Here is a 16,006-nt window from a genome sequence, read left to right on the forward strand (position 1 = left end):
TCAGTGGGAGACCTAGAAGAGGCTACTGGCTTCGGATCAGCACAGCTCCAGCCATTGCGGCCAGTTGGGGAGTGAACCATCGGATGGAGGATCTTTCTCTCTCTCTCTCTTTCTCTCTCTCTCTCTCTGTGTGTGTGTGTGTGTGTGTAACTTTTTCAAATAATAAATAAATCTTTAAAAAAAGTTTAAAAATCATTTACTTTCATTTATTTGAAAGGAAGAGTGGGAAAGAGTGAGATCTTCCATCTCCTGGTTCACTCAAATGTCCATAATAGCTAGGGCTGGGCCAGGCCAAAGCCAGGAGCCCAGAACTTCATCCAGGTCTCCCAGTTGGGTAGTAGGGACCCAGGTGTTTGAGGCATCAGCTGCTGCCTCCCAGGCCTATTAGTGGGAAGCTGTATCTGGAATGGAAGTGGGACTATATCCCGGGTACTCCAGTACGGAACACGGGCATCCCCAGCAGCAGCTTGGCCCACTGTGCCATAACACCCGCCATGCCGTATCTTTTTTATTCCACCAATGCAGGACTGATATTAAAAAGAGTTAACAATTGGCAGGGCACAACTGTTATCACTGATTAGAAAAGACTGATGCTGTACACCCAGCACCTAACAGTCTCTGTTCAATAGCAGGCACTTACACATGCTTTGCAGAGAAAATGATGTGAGTTGAACTGTGAAGGACGAGTAGGCTTTCATAAAATGACATTCAAGAGTGAGCAGCAAAATCAAGATTTCACTTCACTTCTCAGCAAATAATTCTCAGAGAAGTATAAATCCATCCACCATTGCTTTCTATCTCAAAGCTCACAGAGCCAAGAGTCAAGAAAGAATGGGGCGAGGGGAGTGTCATGGTTCAGCAGGTTAAGTCACCACTTAGGATGCCCATATCCCATATCAGAATGCCTTGTTCAAGTCCTGGGTTCTTGGCACTTCTGATCCAGCTTCCTGCTAATGCGCCCAGGAAGCACTGGATGATGGCTCAAGTACTTGGGTTCCTGCCAGCCATGTGGGAGACCCAGAGGGAGCTCCTGGCTCCTGGCTCCTGATTTCAGCCGACACAGCCTTGGCTGTTGCAGGCATTTGGGGAGTTAACCAGGAGATGGCATAGTTCTCTCTTCTCTGTCTCCCCCTCTCCCTCCATCACTCTGCCTTTCAAAGAAGTAAATCTTTGGATATTTATTTTATTTATTTGAAAGTCAGAGTTACAGAGAGAGAAAGAGTGGTCTTCCATCCGCTGGTTCACTCCCCAAATGGCTGCAAAGATTGGAGCTGAGCTGATCCGAAGTCAGGAGCCAGGAGCTTCATCCGGGTCTCCTATGTGGGTGCAGGGACCCAAGGCCTTGGGCCATCTTCTGCTGCTTTCGAAAGCACATCAGCAGGAAGCTGGATTGGAAGTGGAGCAGCCAGGACTCAAACGGGCACCCATATTGGATGCCAGCACTGCAGGCTTAGTCTGCTGTGCCACAGTGCTGGCTCCAAAGTATATTTTTAAAAAGGTAGGGGAGAGAGGGAGGGAGAGAGAGAGAGAGAAACAGATGGGTGGGCATTTGACACAGTGGTTAAGACCCCAGCTGGGTTGCCTACATCTCCTATATCAAAGTACCTTGGTTCAAGAACTGGCTCAGCTTCTGATTCCAGCTTCTTACTAACGCGTACTCAAGGAGGCAGTAGGTGACGGCTCCAGTACTTGGGTCCCTGCCATTCAGGTGGGAGACCCAAACTGGCTCTAGGTTTTGGCCTGGCCCAGCCCCAGCTGTTGTAATCATTTGGGGTTTGAACCAGCAGATGGAAGATGCCTCCCTCTCTCTGTTTCTCTGTCTCTGTCTCTCTTCATTTTCTCTCTGTATATCTCTCTGCCTTTCAAATAAAATGAAAATAAATAAATAAATTTTTTTTTAAAAAAGAGAAAGAACAAAGGCCAGCATTGTGGTACATGGGTTATGCTGCTACTTGTGATGCCGGCATCCCAATGGGCGCCGATTTGAGTCCTGGCTCCTCCAATTCTGAATCAGCTCCCTGCTAATATGCCTGGAAAAGTAGTAGAAGATGGCCCAGCTACTTGGGTCCCTGAACCCACATAGAGACCTGGATGGATTTCCTGGCTCCTAGTTTTGGCTTGGCCCTGTCCCAGTTGTGGCCATTTGGGGAATAAACCAGCAGACAGAAGATCTTTCTGTCTGTCTCACCTCTCTCTGTAACTGTCTGTCAAATAAATAAATATTTTTTTAAAAAAATAAAAAGAAAGGGCTGGCATTGTAGTCTAGCAGGTAAAGCTGCCAACTGCAATGCTGGCATCCCATATGGGTATCAGTTCAAGTCCTGGCTGCTCCATTTCTGACCCAGCTCCCTGCTAATGCACCTGAGAAAGCAGTGGAGAGTGGTCCAAATGCTTGGGACCCTGTACTCACATGGGAGACCTAGAAGAAGCTCTTGGACCCTGGTTTCAGTCTGGCCCAGCCCTGGCCATTGCAGCCATTTGAGGAGTGAACCAGCAGATGAAAGATATCTGTCTGTCTCTCTCTGTAACTCTGACTTTCAAATAAATAAAATAACTCTTTTTTTAAGAAATGAAAAAAAAATAAATTTCAAGGGGCTGAGTAGTGTGGGAGCTGTTAAAACTAACCTGTTTCCTTGGTACCGACTTGGAGATTCCTGTAGGTAAAAAAATGGGAGTAAAGGAGGCTGCAGATCAAGGCTCCTATTGCTGGAGCTGTCTTACTTGTTAGATTACTAAGCTGCAGTGCCCCCTAGTTGTGGTTGCTGAGATTCCCAGTAGAAGAAAAAATGCAGTGCTTCCTTTGGAAATTATTAGTTTCAGGGAATAAAAATTTAGTTCCTCTTCATAAGAACCCATCAGGAATCACGTAGACCACTAATACATGTCTCTGGGGAGAGAAAGAAAAATGACGCAATCACAATGTGCTAGAATAGTTACAGGAGGGGATCAGTAGGAAATAGGATGTGAGGGAGAAGAAGGTCCTAGAGGTTTTGGGGCTCTCTGAAAAGAAATTTTAAATTGCAAGAGACGTCTCTTGTATCAGAGACCCTCCCAGCTGGCACGTCAGGACTCACTGATGTTTGAGGATGGGCTAAAAGGGTGCTACGCACTGATCCTCTCAACCCTCCACAGTCTTCTATGGCCCGTGCATTGACACCGCGTGCTTGTACAAATGTCAGTTTCTGTGTGTGCCATGATGTGAAAATGGTAAGTAAACACTACTCCATAGTCAGCTACATACAAGGGGGTCTTCAAAAAGTTCACAGAAAATGAATATTCTCTTTTAATTCCATTTCCCCGTGAACTTTTTTGTAGATGGGAACAGTAGGAGAGAAAACAATAGTAAGGAAACTCTGTTGGATTCACCTTTAGAAGGGCTAGATATTTCTTCAGCTCTCCATTCTCCTTTTTTAACATAGACAGCTCTCTAGGCAAAAGATGTCAACAATCAGCTCCAAGAGATCATGGGACAAAAAAAGTTATTATTATCACCCCCTACTTAATGCTGACTGAAGGATATTCCCAGCTATGCAAGGTATTTCTATCAAGAATGAGGTGACTTGGGGCCAGAGCCATGGCTCATTAGGTTAATCCTCTGCCCGCAGCGCCGGCATCCCATATGGGCCACCGGGTTCTAGTCCCGGTTGCTCCTCTTCCAGTGCAGCTCTCTTCTGTGGCCCGGAAAGGCAGTGGAGGATGGCCCAAGTGCTTGGGCCCCACACCCGCATGGGAGACCAGGAGAAAGCACCTGGCTCCTGGCTTCGGATCGGCACAGCTCCGGCCATGGCAGCCATTTGGGGAGTGAACCAACGGAAGGAAGACCTTTCTGTCTCTCTCTCTCACTGTCTGTAACTCTGTCAAATAAATAAATAAAAATCTTAAAAAAAAAAAAAAAGAATGAGATGACTCAGGAAGACAATGGTAAGGCTTTGATGGTGAGAACAATCAAGTGGACAAAATAAGTATGACGTCACAAGTTTGTATGACTTCACGACATTTACACAGCATTCCCTTTCCTTTGCACACCTACCCCTGGCCTGCTGATGCCTACAAATTTCCATCAAGAAGCTCATCTTTTTTAGCTTAAAATCTGCAGAACACCCTCCCAGAGGTAACATTTTCAGTGCTATCACTGTAAGTTAGTTATATCCGATTTCTCTGTGCAGCAGCTTTGGATGCAGGAAAATAACAGAGGACAGCTAAGAAGTAGGGGGGTCTCCGGAAGGAGAAAAAAGGAAACCAAAATGGAGTGGTTTTCAGACTCTGTAACCACAAGGAAATAAGGGCTATAGATTCTCTAAAAGGAAAAATAAAGCCTCCGGGAATGTGATGGGTCACCCACTTGTCCTGGCTGGCCATTGTTTGCTGTGCTTCTTGCATGGCTGCTTCCAACTTCGTGATTCTATGCTTTTGAAAGGCGATGAGGAGATCTGTTTGTTTCTTCTGGAAACTCCACACCTATTAAGGGAAAAAAAAATCCTTTGACAAACATTCCCACAACTCCTTCCTCTCACTTTTGGAAACAAAGGGCAATCCATGAACAGGAACAGCTCCCCTGAGTTGCTGTGGCTTTGGCATGTGGCTCCTCTCTCACACACTCCCACCAGGATGCCATCAGCCATGCTGTGATTTATCACTGTTCGTTTTCTTCTGGAACCTCTGGCCTAAATCATGACTCCCCGACACTAGAGTGCTCAGAACCAAGACAAGTGGAAGCTTTTCATTTCCAGGACACTGGCTTTCTTTTCTTTTCTTTTTTTATTTTATTTCATTTTTGACAGGCAGAGTGGACAGTGAGAGAGAGAGAGAGACAGAGAGAAAGGTCTTCCTTTTGCCATTGGTTCACCCTCCAATGGCCGCCGCGGCCAGCGCACCGCACTGATACGAAGGTAGAAGCCAGGTGCTTCTCCTGGTCTCCCATGGGGTGCAGGGCCCAAGTACTTGGGCCATCCTCCACTGCACTCCCTGGCCATAGCAGAGAGCTGGCCTGGAAGAGGGGCAACCGGGATAGAATCCGGTGCCCCGACCGGGACTAGAACCCGGTGTGCCGGCGCCACTAGGCGGAGGATTAGCCTGTTGAGCCACGGTGCCGGCCCTGGCTTTCTAATACCTTGCTTATTTATTTGAGAAGCAGAGACATAAAGAGATAAAGATCTCCTATCCATTGGTTCATTTCCCAAATGGCCACAACAGCTAGGAATGGGAAGACACTTGATGCAGGTCTCCCACGTGGTTGGCAAAAATCCAATTACCTGAGCCATCACCACTGCTTCCCAGGGTCTGCGTGAGCAGAAAGTGGGAGTCGGGAGCTAGAGCCAGACACTGAACCCTGATACTCTGATATGGGATGCAGGCATCTTAACTGCTAGCCCAAACGCCCACCCCAAAGTTTTCTAGTACGTGAATGAGAGTATCCTGATGTAATAGAGCAGCCCTTTATTTTTTTATTTTTATTTATTATTATTTTTTTTTGAATTGCTTTTTGTTTTTAGTAACCTCAGTTAACCATACTTTCTCTCAGTTGGTACTGTTAATACATTATTGGCTTCATCTGTTTACAGAGCCATCCCAAAGTACTGAATACAATAAAAGTGGCTGGAAAAAGTCCATAGGAACCTATAGGAGGACAGCTAAACACAGAACCAACAACGCTTTAGTTTTATGAGCAGCACATCATATATAACTGTGGATGACAAAAGACTTTAAGTCGCCATGTTCAAAATTATAAACTCATCAACCAACAAGAGGCACTTGCTTACTTCACAGTATTTTTGAAAGCACCTGTAGGATTTTACAAGTATTTAACCCTTTAGGCCTCTGGGGCTTTCTCATTAAGATAACTATCATGTCTAGTAACACAAGATCATTAGACTTTTTAATTCTCAAACATTTGTATTAATAGCATTTTCCATTATAGAAACTTAAAGTCTGGTACCACATCACATCTTGACAGTCCTTCTAAAATACTCCAAATAGACTGATTAGTTGGCGTCTCCATAAGATGAGAGACACAGGTCCTTCGATTTTTTCAGTTGGGCCCAAACTGGAAAAACCAAAGTCCAGGATTTACTGGAAATTTTAGGGTCCAGATTGTTTGAAACTTTGATTTTTTGAATGCCTGTCAAGAATGCCAAGAAGGCTCAAAATCCAAAATATCTGGTTGAAATAAGATTTCTTAAAATCATGACATAACATAGACCAAATTTGATCATTGTTACAAGGTGATTATTCAAATTTTTGAAAAAAGCACATATTTAAATAACCCATAGCTCTTAATAAAAATTCAGCTGTTTTTGAACAATTAGAATTTAACAGACATCAAGAGAACATAATAGATTACTTTAACACATTGCTTTAACAGAGCATCAGAGTTTAATTCTATGTCAAAGAGAAATTGAGCTTCCAGTGATCTTTTGCTGTGATGTTTCCTTCCTTTACCTTCTTTCATATTGGTGACCATGTTTCTGTGTTTCTGTGTGTAACACATCTTTAAGCATCTTTTGCAGGGCAGGATGAGTGGCAACAAATTCTTTCAGTTTCTGCTTGCTATGAAAAGTCTTAATTTCACCTTCATTCACAAATGAGAGCTTTGCAGGATATAGTATTCTGGGCTGGCAGTTTTTCTCTCTTAGTACCTGGGCTATGTCTCGCCATTCCCTTCTAGCTTGTAGGGTTTCTGATGATAAGTCTGCTGTGAGTCTAATTGGAGATCCTCTAAGAGTGATCTGACGTTTCTCTCTTGCACCTTTTAGGATCTTTTCTTTATGTTTCACTGTGGTGAGTTTGATTACAACATGTCGTGGTGAGGATCTCTTTTGGTCATGTTTATTAGGGGTTCTATAAGCTTCCTGTACTAAGATGCCTCTGTCCTTCTCCAAACCTGGGAAATTTTCTGCTAGTATCTCACTGAAAATGCCTTCTAATCCTTTCTCCCTCTCCATGCCTTCAGGAACTCCTAGAACCCGAATGTTGGGTTTTTTAATAGTATCCTGTAGATTCCCGACAATATTTTTTAGATTTCTAATTTCTTCTTCTTTTCTTTGGTTTGCCTGTTTCCTTTCCTGTTCTCTGTCTTCTAAGTCTGATATTCTCTCTTCTGCTTCGCCCATTCTGTTTTTAAGGCTCTCTAATGTGTTTGTCATTTGATCTATTGAACTCTTCATTTCATTATGATTTCTAGTCACTATCAGAGTTTCTTGTTCCACTAGTTGTTTCATTTCATATTGATTCCTCCTTAATATTTCACTTTCACGAGAGAGATTTTCTATCTTGTCCATGAAGGATTTCTGTAGTTCAAGAATTTGTTTTTGAGAACTTCTTAATGTTCTTATCAATTTTTTGAGATCCGCTTCTTGCATTTCTTCGATCTCATCATCTTCATAATCTTGAATTGGGGTGTCTTTTTCATTTGGGGGCGTCATAGTTTCTTCCTTGTTCTTGTTAGCTTGGTTTTTGCGTTTGTTGTTTGGCATGTTGGAGATATTTGGTTTCTTCACTGTGGTGTTTTTTCTTGTTACACTATGGCTCTATATTAAGTGGACTGTCTGCTTTCAGTGGAGCCTTAGAGGCTTGAGATGAGTGTGGACTGAGAGCTGTGTTTATTTTTATTTTTTAATTTTTTCCCATTCTTTTAAATTTAATAAATGTGAATTTACAAAGTGCAAATTTTGCATTGTTGTGGCTCCCCCCCCCAAACTCCCTCCCTCCCGCAGCCCTCCCATCTCCCACTCCCTCTCCCATCCCACCCTTCATCAAGTTTCATTTTCAATTATCTTTATATACAGAAGATCAACTTAGTATATACCAAGCAAAGATTTCAACAGACTGCACTCACACAACCGCACAAGATACAGAGTATTGTTCGACTAGTAGTGTTATCTTTAACTCTCATAGTAAAACACATTAAGGACAGAGATCCTACGTGGGGAGCATGTGCCCAGTGACTCCCGTTGTTGATTTAACAATTGGCACTCTTATTTATGACGTCAGTAATCACCTGAGGCTCTTGCCATGAGCTGTCCAGGCTATGGAAGCCCCTTGAGTTCACCAACTCTGAACTTGTTTAGTCAAGGCCGTGTCACAGTGGAGGTTCCTTCCTCCCTTCAGAGAAAGGCGCCTCCCTCCTTGATGGCCCGTTCTTTCGAGCAGCCCTTTAAACATACACTCTTGCATCCTGAGCAAGAAGAGTGATACCCAAAAAAACCTATCTTTCAAGCTCAGAATTGGTTAGTTTGTCTATTCATGGACCCAGCTTCCACATTCCTGGCTATTACAGAACACAGGTGACCAATTTACTTTCTCTAAGACACAGTCTTTTGCAGGTGACTTGTGCTTCTATAGTAAAGGACAAAGAGGTACAGACAGAAATGACCTATTCCTGAATTTTATTCTAGGTATGGGCACATAATTTTATCTTTTCTGTCACTTTACCAATCGCTACATTAATGTGACTATCATGGAATTGCTGAGCACGACCAGAAGTTAATATTTAGAAAGTATTTTAGCTTTGTCAGGCTCCACTTCTGAGCGCACAGCAGTATTTGTGTCTCATCTGTTTCCTCCCTGCTTACCCTGCAAACCTTTTGACTGGGATCCTTCCCTAGATCTCAGTATTCTTTTTGTAATTTTTTGGTTCTCATCTAATTTATAAGTTGCTTTTGCCCCACTATCAAATGTACTTACGAATGTATATATTCTTTAGGCACTTTCATTTCTACTTAAAAGCAACCTAAATTAATTCTATAGACAACAATTTATTGTAGTCTATTTTTCCAAGAAAAAGAGCTATTTTTAATAAAAATGAAACATGTTTATTTTAGAAAATTTGAACAGTCAAAAAACAGAAAAAGTCACTCAGAATCCCAGGTAGGGGGCAGTGCTGGGGAACAATAGCTACTATAAACAGATTAACAGCCAAGACACAGTATCCCAAACATCCTAATCCTACCCTTGGGATCCACGTGTTTACTATCAGATATCAAGTTCTAGGATGGACACCGTGGCATAGCAGGTTAAACTGCCACTTGGGATGCCTATATCCCATACTGGAGTATCTGTTTAAGTCCCAGCTACTCCACTAATTACTCCCTGCTAATGTGCCTGGGAAGCAGTGGATGATGGCCCAAGTATTTCAATTCTTGACACTCATATTGGAGACCTGGATGGAGTTCCTGGTTGCTGGCTTCAATCTGGCCCAGTCCTGGCTATTATGGCCATTTAGGAAGTGAACCAGCACATGGAAGATCTCTCTTTCTCTCTTTCTCTGTTTCCCTGGCTTTCAAATAAATACATCTTAAAAGAAAAGATAGCCCAAGTTCTCCCCTAGACTAGTAACACCTCCCAAAGGTCATGTGCATACAGGTCAGAGCCCACTGTGGAACTCCAGGGAAACTAGACTAGTGGTGGCGCTTTCAACTAAGCCTAATCAGGCCTACTTTGCCCACACCCCAAAACACTGAAACTCAAACTTCAGATCTGACCACCCCTAAAATAAGAAAGACCAATCTAGAAAATAACCACCAGGGCCGGCGCTGTGGCACAGTGGGTTAACGCCCTGGTCTGAAGCGCTGGCATCCCATATGGGTGCCAGTTTGAGACCCGGCTGCTCCACTTCCTGTCCAGCTCTCTGCTATGACCTGGGAAAGCAGTAGAAGATGGCCCAAGTCCTTGGGCCCCTGCACCCACGTGGGTGACCCAGAAGAAGCTTCTGGCTCCTGGCTTTGGATCGGTGCAGCTCCGGCCATTGCTGCCACTTGGGGAGTGAACCATCGGATGGAAGACCTCTCTCTCTCTCTCTCTCTCTCTCTCTCTCTCTCTCTCTGCCTCTCCTCTCTCTGTGTAACTCTTTCAAATAAATAAATAAATCTTTAAAAAAATAAAAAAGAAAATAACCACCAAAATGTGTTAGAGGGGAACAAGTGATTTCTGTCTGATGTGAGGGTTCAAAGGTTTAACCTATTTCAAATAAGTCCATTGGAGAAGGTTCTAAAACTTAACTCATTAATGTACCTCAGTATTTGAAAAATATCCCAATAGTTAGCAATCATTAAAATCCTTCAGCATCAGGAAAAGATTGGCTGATATTTTCCCAAAGAAAGATAAAAGATAAGTTTTGCTCACTTGCATTTTTAAGAGGGAGTAATTATTTTAATACAACAACTCAGAGTAGACGATAAAAGCTGTTCTGTTGATAACACTGAACATCATCTTGACAATGTAACGTGTTAAATAGTGTATACTGTATATGAAACCACCTACTGCTAGGTCCAGATTCTCTTCATTTATCTTCACACTAGGGCCAGATAAGAATATTGTCATCTTTAGGCTTTGGAGTCCTACTAATTTCAGAATTGAGTGCATGTACCAAGAGACAAAATTACAACAGATTTAAAGATCTTAACTGACTTTGAACAGTGGTTCCCCACCCCCTCATCTCCCCTAAGCACCTTATCCACAGTTTGACTTCTCCACAGTTTCAGGTACCCATATTCAACAGCAGCATGAAAATATCTCCAGATGGACTGTTGCAATACTATAGTGTTGTGGGTTTATTTTATTTTTAAGATTTATTTATTTGAAAGGCAGGGAACAGAGAGAGGGAGAGATCTTGCATCTGCAGCCTACAACATCCAGGGCTGGCAGCCTAACGCCAGGAGCCAGGAACTCCATAGGTCTTCTACATGAGTAGCAGAAGCCCAAGTACTTGGGCCATCACCCGCTGCCTCCCAGGCATGTTAGAAGGAAGCTGGGTTGGAACACCACTCTCGTATGGGATTTGGACATTGCGTGCAGCCACTTAACCCACTGTACCACAACCCCACACCCTTGCGCCATGTTTGAGAAACCCTTATTTACTTAATGATGGCCCCAAAGTGCAAGTGCTGAGATGCTGGCAATTCAGATGTGCCAATGAGAAGCTGTAAGTGCTTCCTTTGAGTGAAAAGGTAGAAGCTCTCAATAAGGAAAGAAAATGAATCAACTGTTGAGGTTGCTAAGAGCCACTGAAAAACAAAAAGAATCTTCCATGAGATTGTGAACAAGTTAAAAGAAAGTTGTGCTAGTTCTGCAGCTAGTGTGTTGCTACTCTGTGTTTAATTTATAAACTTTATCAAAGGCATGTATTATAGGAGAAAACAATATATTTGTTCGATATCATCCACAGTTTCAGAAATTCACTGGGGGGAGGGTCTCCAAAAGTATTCTTTATGAGGTACTGTATTTGTGGTTCTAGAATCAGGCAGTATCTCATTCTAAAACACAGAATGAGGCCGGCACTGTGGCTCAACAGGCTAATCCTCCGCCAAGCGGCGCTGGCACACCGGGTTCTAGTCCCGGTCAGGGCGCCGGATTCTGTCCCGGTTGCTCCTCTTCCAGGCCAGATCTCTGCTGTGGCCCAGGAAGGCAGTGGAGGATGGCCCAAGTGCTTGGGCCCTGCACCCCATGGGTGACCAGGAGAAGCACCTGGCTCCTGGCTTTGGATCAGCGCGGTGCGCCGGCCGCGGTGGCCATTGGAGAGTGAACCAACAGCAAAAAGGAAGACCTTTCTCTCTGTCTCTCTCTCTCACTATCCACTCTGCCTGTCAAAAAAAAAAAAAAAAAAAGAAAAAAAAAAAAGAAAACACAGAATGAATGTTCTGATGATATGAGCTGAGGAAGTTGGTTTTATAGGCAGAAAAAGGTGAAAGAAAAAAGAAAAAGAGAACAAAAGGCAGATTGGTCATTTCAAAGTTACTTTCCTAGTAAAGGTTAAAACACAGGAGACCTCCTTATCATGTCACCTACCAGTGGTCTGTTTAGGGATCTGGTGATTATCTCTTTCTCCTGATTTCTTGGAAGATCAGATAAACAGCTTAGTTTCAGCTTAGTGGCACAGAATTTCAGTATGAAAAACCCCATTTTGGATCACTCTGTCGGGCCTAGTGCAGGACCTTAGTCCAAACCAATGGCCTCCTATAAATTTTATTTAACGCATGGAACATACTTACTGAAGTATTTTAAAACTTCAGTTCTGAATTAGGTCCAAGAAGAGGTTGAAGAAATCCATGAAAGATACTGAGAGAGGCAAAGTAATGGGAGCAAAGGGAGAACTCAGAAGGTTACTATGATGAACCCTATGCCTCAGTCCATTTCTTGTTGCTCAAGCAAAATACCTGAAGCGGATACTTAAAGAGATTTTTGTAGCTCACAGGTTTGGACGCTGAAAGTCCTCTAGTGAAGGGCCCTTGGCCGAATCCCATGACAGGTGGCATCCAGGTGAGAATACATGTGAGGGGGGATCACATGGCAAAGCCAGAACAATTTGGGTTAGGCTTGCTGTTTTCAGAACCACCCACAATCACAGGAATTAACTGGGGACCCAGGAGAACTACACCGATCCCTTCTGGGCACAGCACCCCCAAAGACTTAATTATCTTGCATTAAGTCCCACCTCAAGGTCCCACCACCTCAACACTGCCACATTGAGGATCAGGCCTCACACACATGAACCTTTTGTGGGATCAACCACATTCAAACCATAGCTACCTAAGATATTTTGATCCAACAGCGGTTATTTTTATTTATTTATTTATTTTTTGACAGGCAGAGTGGACAGTGAGAGAGAGAGACAGAGAGAAAGGTCTTCCTTTTCCATTGGTTCACCCCCAATGGCCGCTGCGACCAGCGCACCACACTGATCCGAAGCCAGGAGCCAGGTGCTTCTCCTGGTCTCCCATGCGGGTGCAGGGCCCAAGGACATGGGCCATCTTCCACTACACTCCCGGGCCACAGCAGAGAGCTGGACTGGAAGAGGAGCAACTGGGACAGAATCCAGCGCCCCGACCAGGACTAGAACCCGGGGTGCCGGCGCCATAGGCAGAGGATTAGCCTATTGAGCCACGGCGCCGGCCCCAACACGGGTTATTAAAAACAAAAGGCTGGGACCAGCGCTGTGGCATAGCGGGCAAGGCCACTGCCTGCAGTCCTGGCATCCCATATGGATGCTGGTTCAAATCCCGGCTGCTCCACTTCCTGTCCATCTCTCTGCTATGGCCTAGAAAAACAACGAAGGATGGCCCAAATCCTTGGGCCCCTGTGCCTACATGGGAGACCCAGAAGAAGCTCCTGGCTCTTAACTTCAGATCGGCTCAGCTCCAGCTGCTGTGGCCATCTTGGAAGTGAACCAGCGGATGGAAGACCTCTCGACCTCTCCCTCTCTCCCTCTGCCTCTATGTAACTCTGCCTTACAAATAAAAATAAATCTTTAAAAAAACCACAAAAGGTTTTTGTCTGTTTATAAAAGTAAAATATGAGGGCAGGAATTTGGCACAGTGGTTAAGACACTGCTTAGGATGCCCATATCCAATATCAATGTACCAGGGTTCAAGTCCCAGTTCTGCTTTTGATTCCAGCTTCCTGCTAATGCATCCTGGGAGGCAGCAGGTGATGGCTCACGTACTTGGGTCCCTGCCACCCTTGCAGGGAAACCTGGATTGAGTTCCTAGCTCTTGGTTCTGGTCTGGCTCAGTCCTGGCTATTACAGGCATCTGGGGAGTGAACTGCTGGATGAAGATCTTTCTCTCTGTCTCTAATTTTGTCTCTCTGCCTTTCAAATAAATAAAAGCTAAAAATAAATAAATAAAAATAATACATGCTTTGGAAATATTACACTTATCCTTTTTGTACTAAATGACTTCTCTAATTTTTATTTTTAAATATCATAGTTTTTATTTAGTTTAAAATTTATTTTCGCATACAATTTTAAAGTTTTGAATATTTGTAAAGGAGTCACTACATTTTAGAAATTTACTTGAGCCAGTGTTGTGGCATGATGGGTTAAGCTACCATTTGTAATAACAGTATCCCATATCAGAGTGTTGGTTCAAGTCCTAGCTGCTCTGCTTCTGATCCAGCTTTCTGCTAATGTGTCTGGGAAAGTGGTGGGTCATGGTCCAAGTGCTTGCGTACCTGCCACCCATCTGGGAGACCCAGATAGAGCACCTGGCCCTGGGCTTCAGGCTGGTCTAGCACTAACTGTTGCAGGCATCTGCAGAGTGAGCCAGCAGATGCAAGATCTTTTCCTCTCTGTGTCACTCTGCCTTTTGAACAAATAAATAAATAATTTTTTTAAAGATTTATTTTTTGAAAGTCAGAGTTACAGAGAGAGAGAGAGAGAAAGAGAGAGAGAGAGAGGTCTTCCATCTGCGGGTTCACTCCACAATTGGCCACAACGGTCAGAGCTGAGCTGAGCTGATCTGAAGCCAGGAGCTTCTTCCGGGTCTCCCACATAGGTGCAGGGGCCTAAGGGCTTGGTCCATCTTCTGCTGCTTTCCCAGGCCATAGCAGAGAGCTGGATAGGAAGTGGAATAGCTGGGACTCGAACCAGTGCGCATATGGGATGCTGGCACTGCAGGCGGTAGCTTTACCTGCTATGCCACAGCGCCAGCCCCAATAAATAATTTTTCAAAAAAGAAACTTACTTGAAAGATTTTGATAATTTCCACATCTCCTTATGATACTCACTTATTAGTCTGACTTACCCATCTTTTGTGAAACTGATTCCTTCATTCCACAATATCTATAGGTTTTAAACTATAGCTCTATTGTTTACTAAAAGAAAAATTTCTCTTTAGAAGTATTCCAACTCTAGGCTGGCGCCGTGGCTTAACAGGCTAATCCTCCGCCTTGTGGCGCCGGCACACTGGGTTCTAGTCCCGGTCAGGGCGCCGGATTCTATCCCGGTTGCCCCTCTTCCAGGCCAGCTCTCTGCTATGGCCCGGGAAGGCAGTGGAGGATGGCCCAAGTGCTTGGGCCCTGTACCCGCATGGGAGACCAGGAGAAGCACCTGGCTCCTGGCTTCGGATCAGCGCGATGCGCTGGCCGCAGCGGCCATTGGAGGGTGAACCAACGGCAAAAAAGAAGACCTTTCTCTCTGTCTCTCTCTCTCACTATCCACTCTGTCTGTCCAAAAAAAAAAAAAAAAAAAGAAGTATTCCAACTCTTAAAAAGTAAAAAAGAAATTTACAGAATTAGAGTATCAGAAATTTGCAACTTCTAAATGAATTCATGGAGCTCTGCAAAGTTCATCAATGGCTACCAGCACATAAAATGAAAAACAGACCATTACATATACCTCTTGGTGGAATAAACACTGCTATGAAGTAGTACTGCCCCACCTTCCCCTAAGTCATCAAATGATGATGATTTTTATTTATTTATTTTTATTTGACAGGCAGAGTCAGACAGTGAGAGAGACAGAGAGAAAGATCTTCCTTCCACTGGTTCACCCCCCAAATGGCCGCCACGGCCGGCACTGCGCTGATCCGAAGCCAGGAGCCAGGTGTTTCCTCCTGGTCTCCCATGCAGGTGCAGGGACCCAAGCACTTGGGCCATCCTCCATTGCCTTCCCGGGCCACAGCAGAGAGCTGGACTGGAAGAGGAGCAACCGGGACAGAATCCGGCACCCCAACCGGGACTAGAACCCGGGGTGCCGGTGCCGCATGCAGAGGATTAGCCAAGTGAACAGCGGCCCCCAAATGATGATGATTAAGCTTAAATCTACCTACCAATTTATGGGAAGTAGAGGACAGAGGAGAATATTAAATGACTCCAAAGGTGTAACAAACCAAACTGACACTATGGGGGCCAGCACTGTGGTGCAGCAAGTAAAGCCACCACCTGCAGCGCCAGCATCCCTATGGGTGCTGGTTCGAGAACCGGTGGCTCCACTTCTATATAGCTCCCTATAATGTGCCTGGGAAGGCAGCAGAGGATGGCCCAAATGCCTATGCCCCTGCATCCATGTGGGAGACCCAGAAGAAGTCCCTGGCTCCTGGTTTCAGATGGGCCCAGCCCTGGCTGTTGCGGCCATTTGGGGAGTGAACCAATGAATGAAGATTTTCTCTCTCTCTAACTCTGCCTTTCAAATAAATAAATAAATAATTCTTTTTTAAGAAATCCAGACTATGAACAAATATATACCTTTTTTCCAAAAATAATTTTAAAAATGACAAGAAACATTTTTAACAGA

At 44.2% G+C, this 16,006-nt stretch overlaps 1 protein-coding gene across 1 annotated transcript in view; it reads right to left on the reverse strand.

Moving 5' to 3' along the window:
- The window catches only part of RNF212B (ring finger protein 212B), a 43,594-nt gene that overhangs the window by 11,125 nt on the left and 16,463 nt on the right, over nucleotides 1-16,006 (reverse strand). The window contains exons 4-6 of the mRNA XM_062205433.1: nucleotides 4,343-4,458; nucleotides 3,367-3,427; nucleotides 2,626-2,654 (exon numbers count right to left, since the gene is read on the reverse strand). Coding sequence (XP_062061417.1) covers nucleotides 2,626-2,654; nucleotides 3,367-3,427; nucleotides 4,343-4,458 — 206 coding nt within the window. The remainder of the gene's footprint in view (nucleotides 1-2,625; nucleotides 2,655-3,366; nucleotides 3,428-4,342; nucleotides 4,459-16,006) is intronic.

The sequence above is a fragment of the Lepus europaeus genome, chromosome 11, assembly GCF_033115175.1.
Source record: "Lepus europaeus isolate LE1 chromosome 11, mLepTim1.pri, whole genome shotgun sequence".
Lineage (NCBI taxonomy): Eukaryota > Metazoa > Chordata > Mammalia > Lagomorpha > Leporidae > Lepus > Lepus europaeus.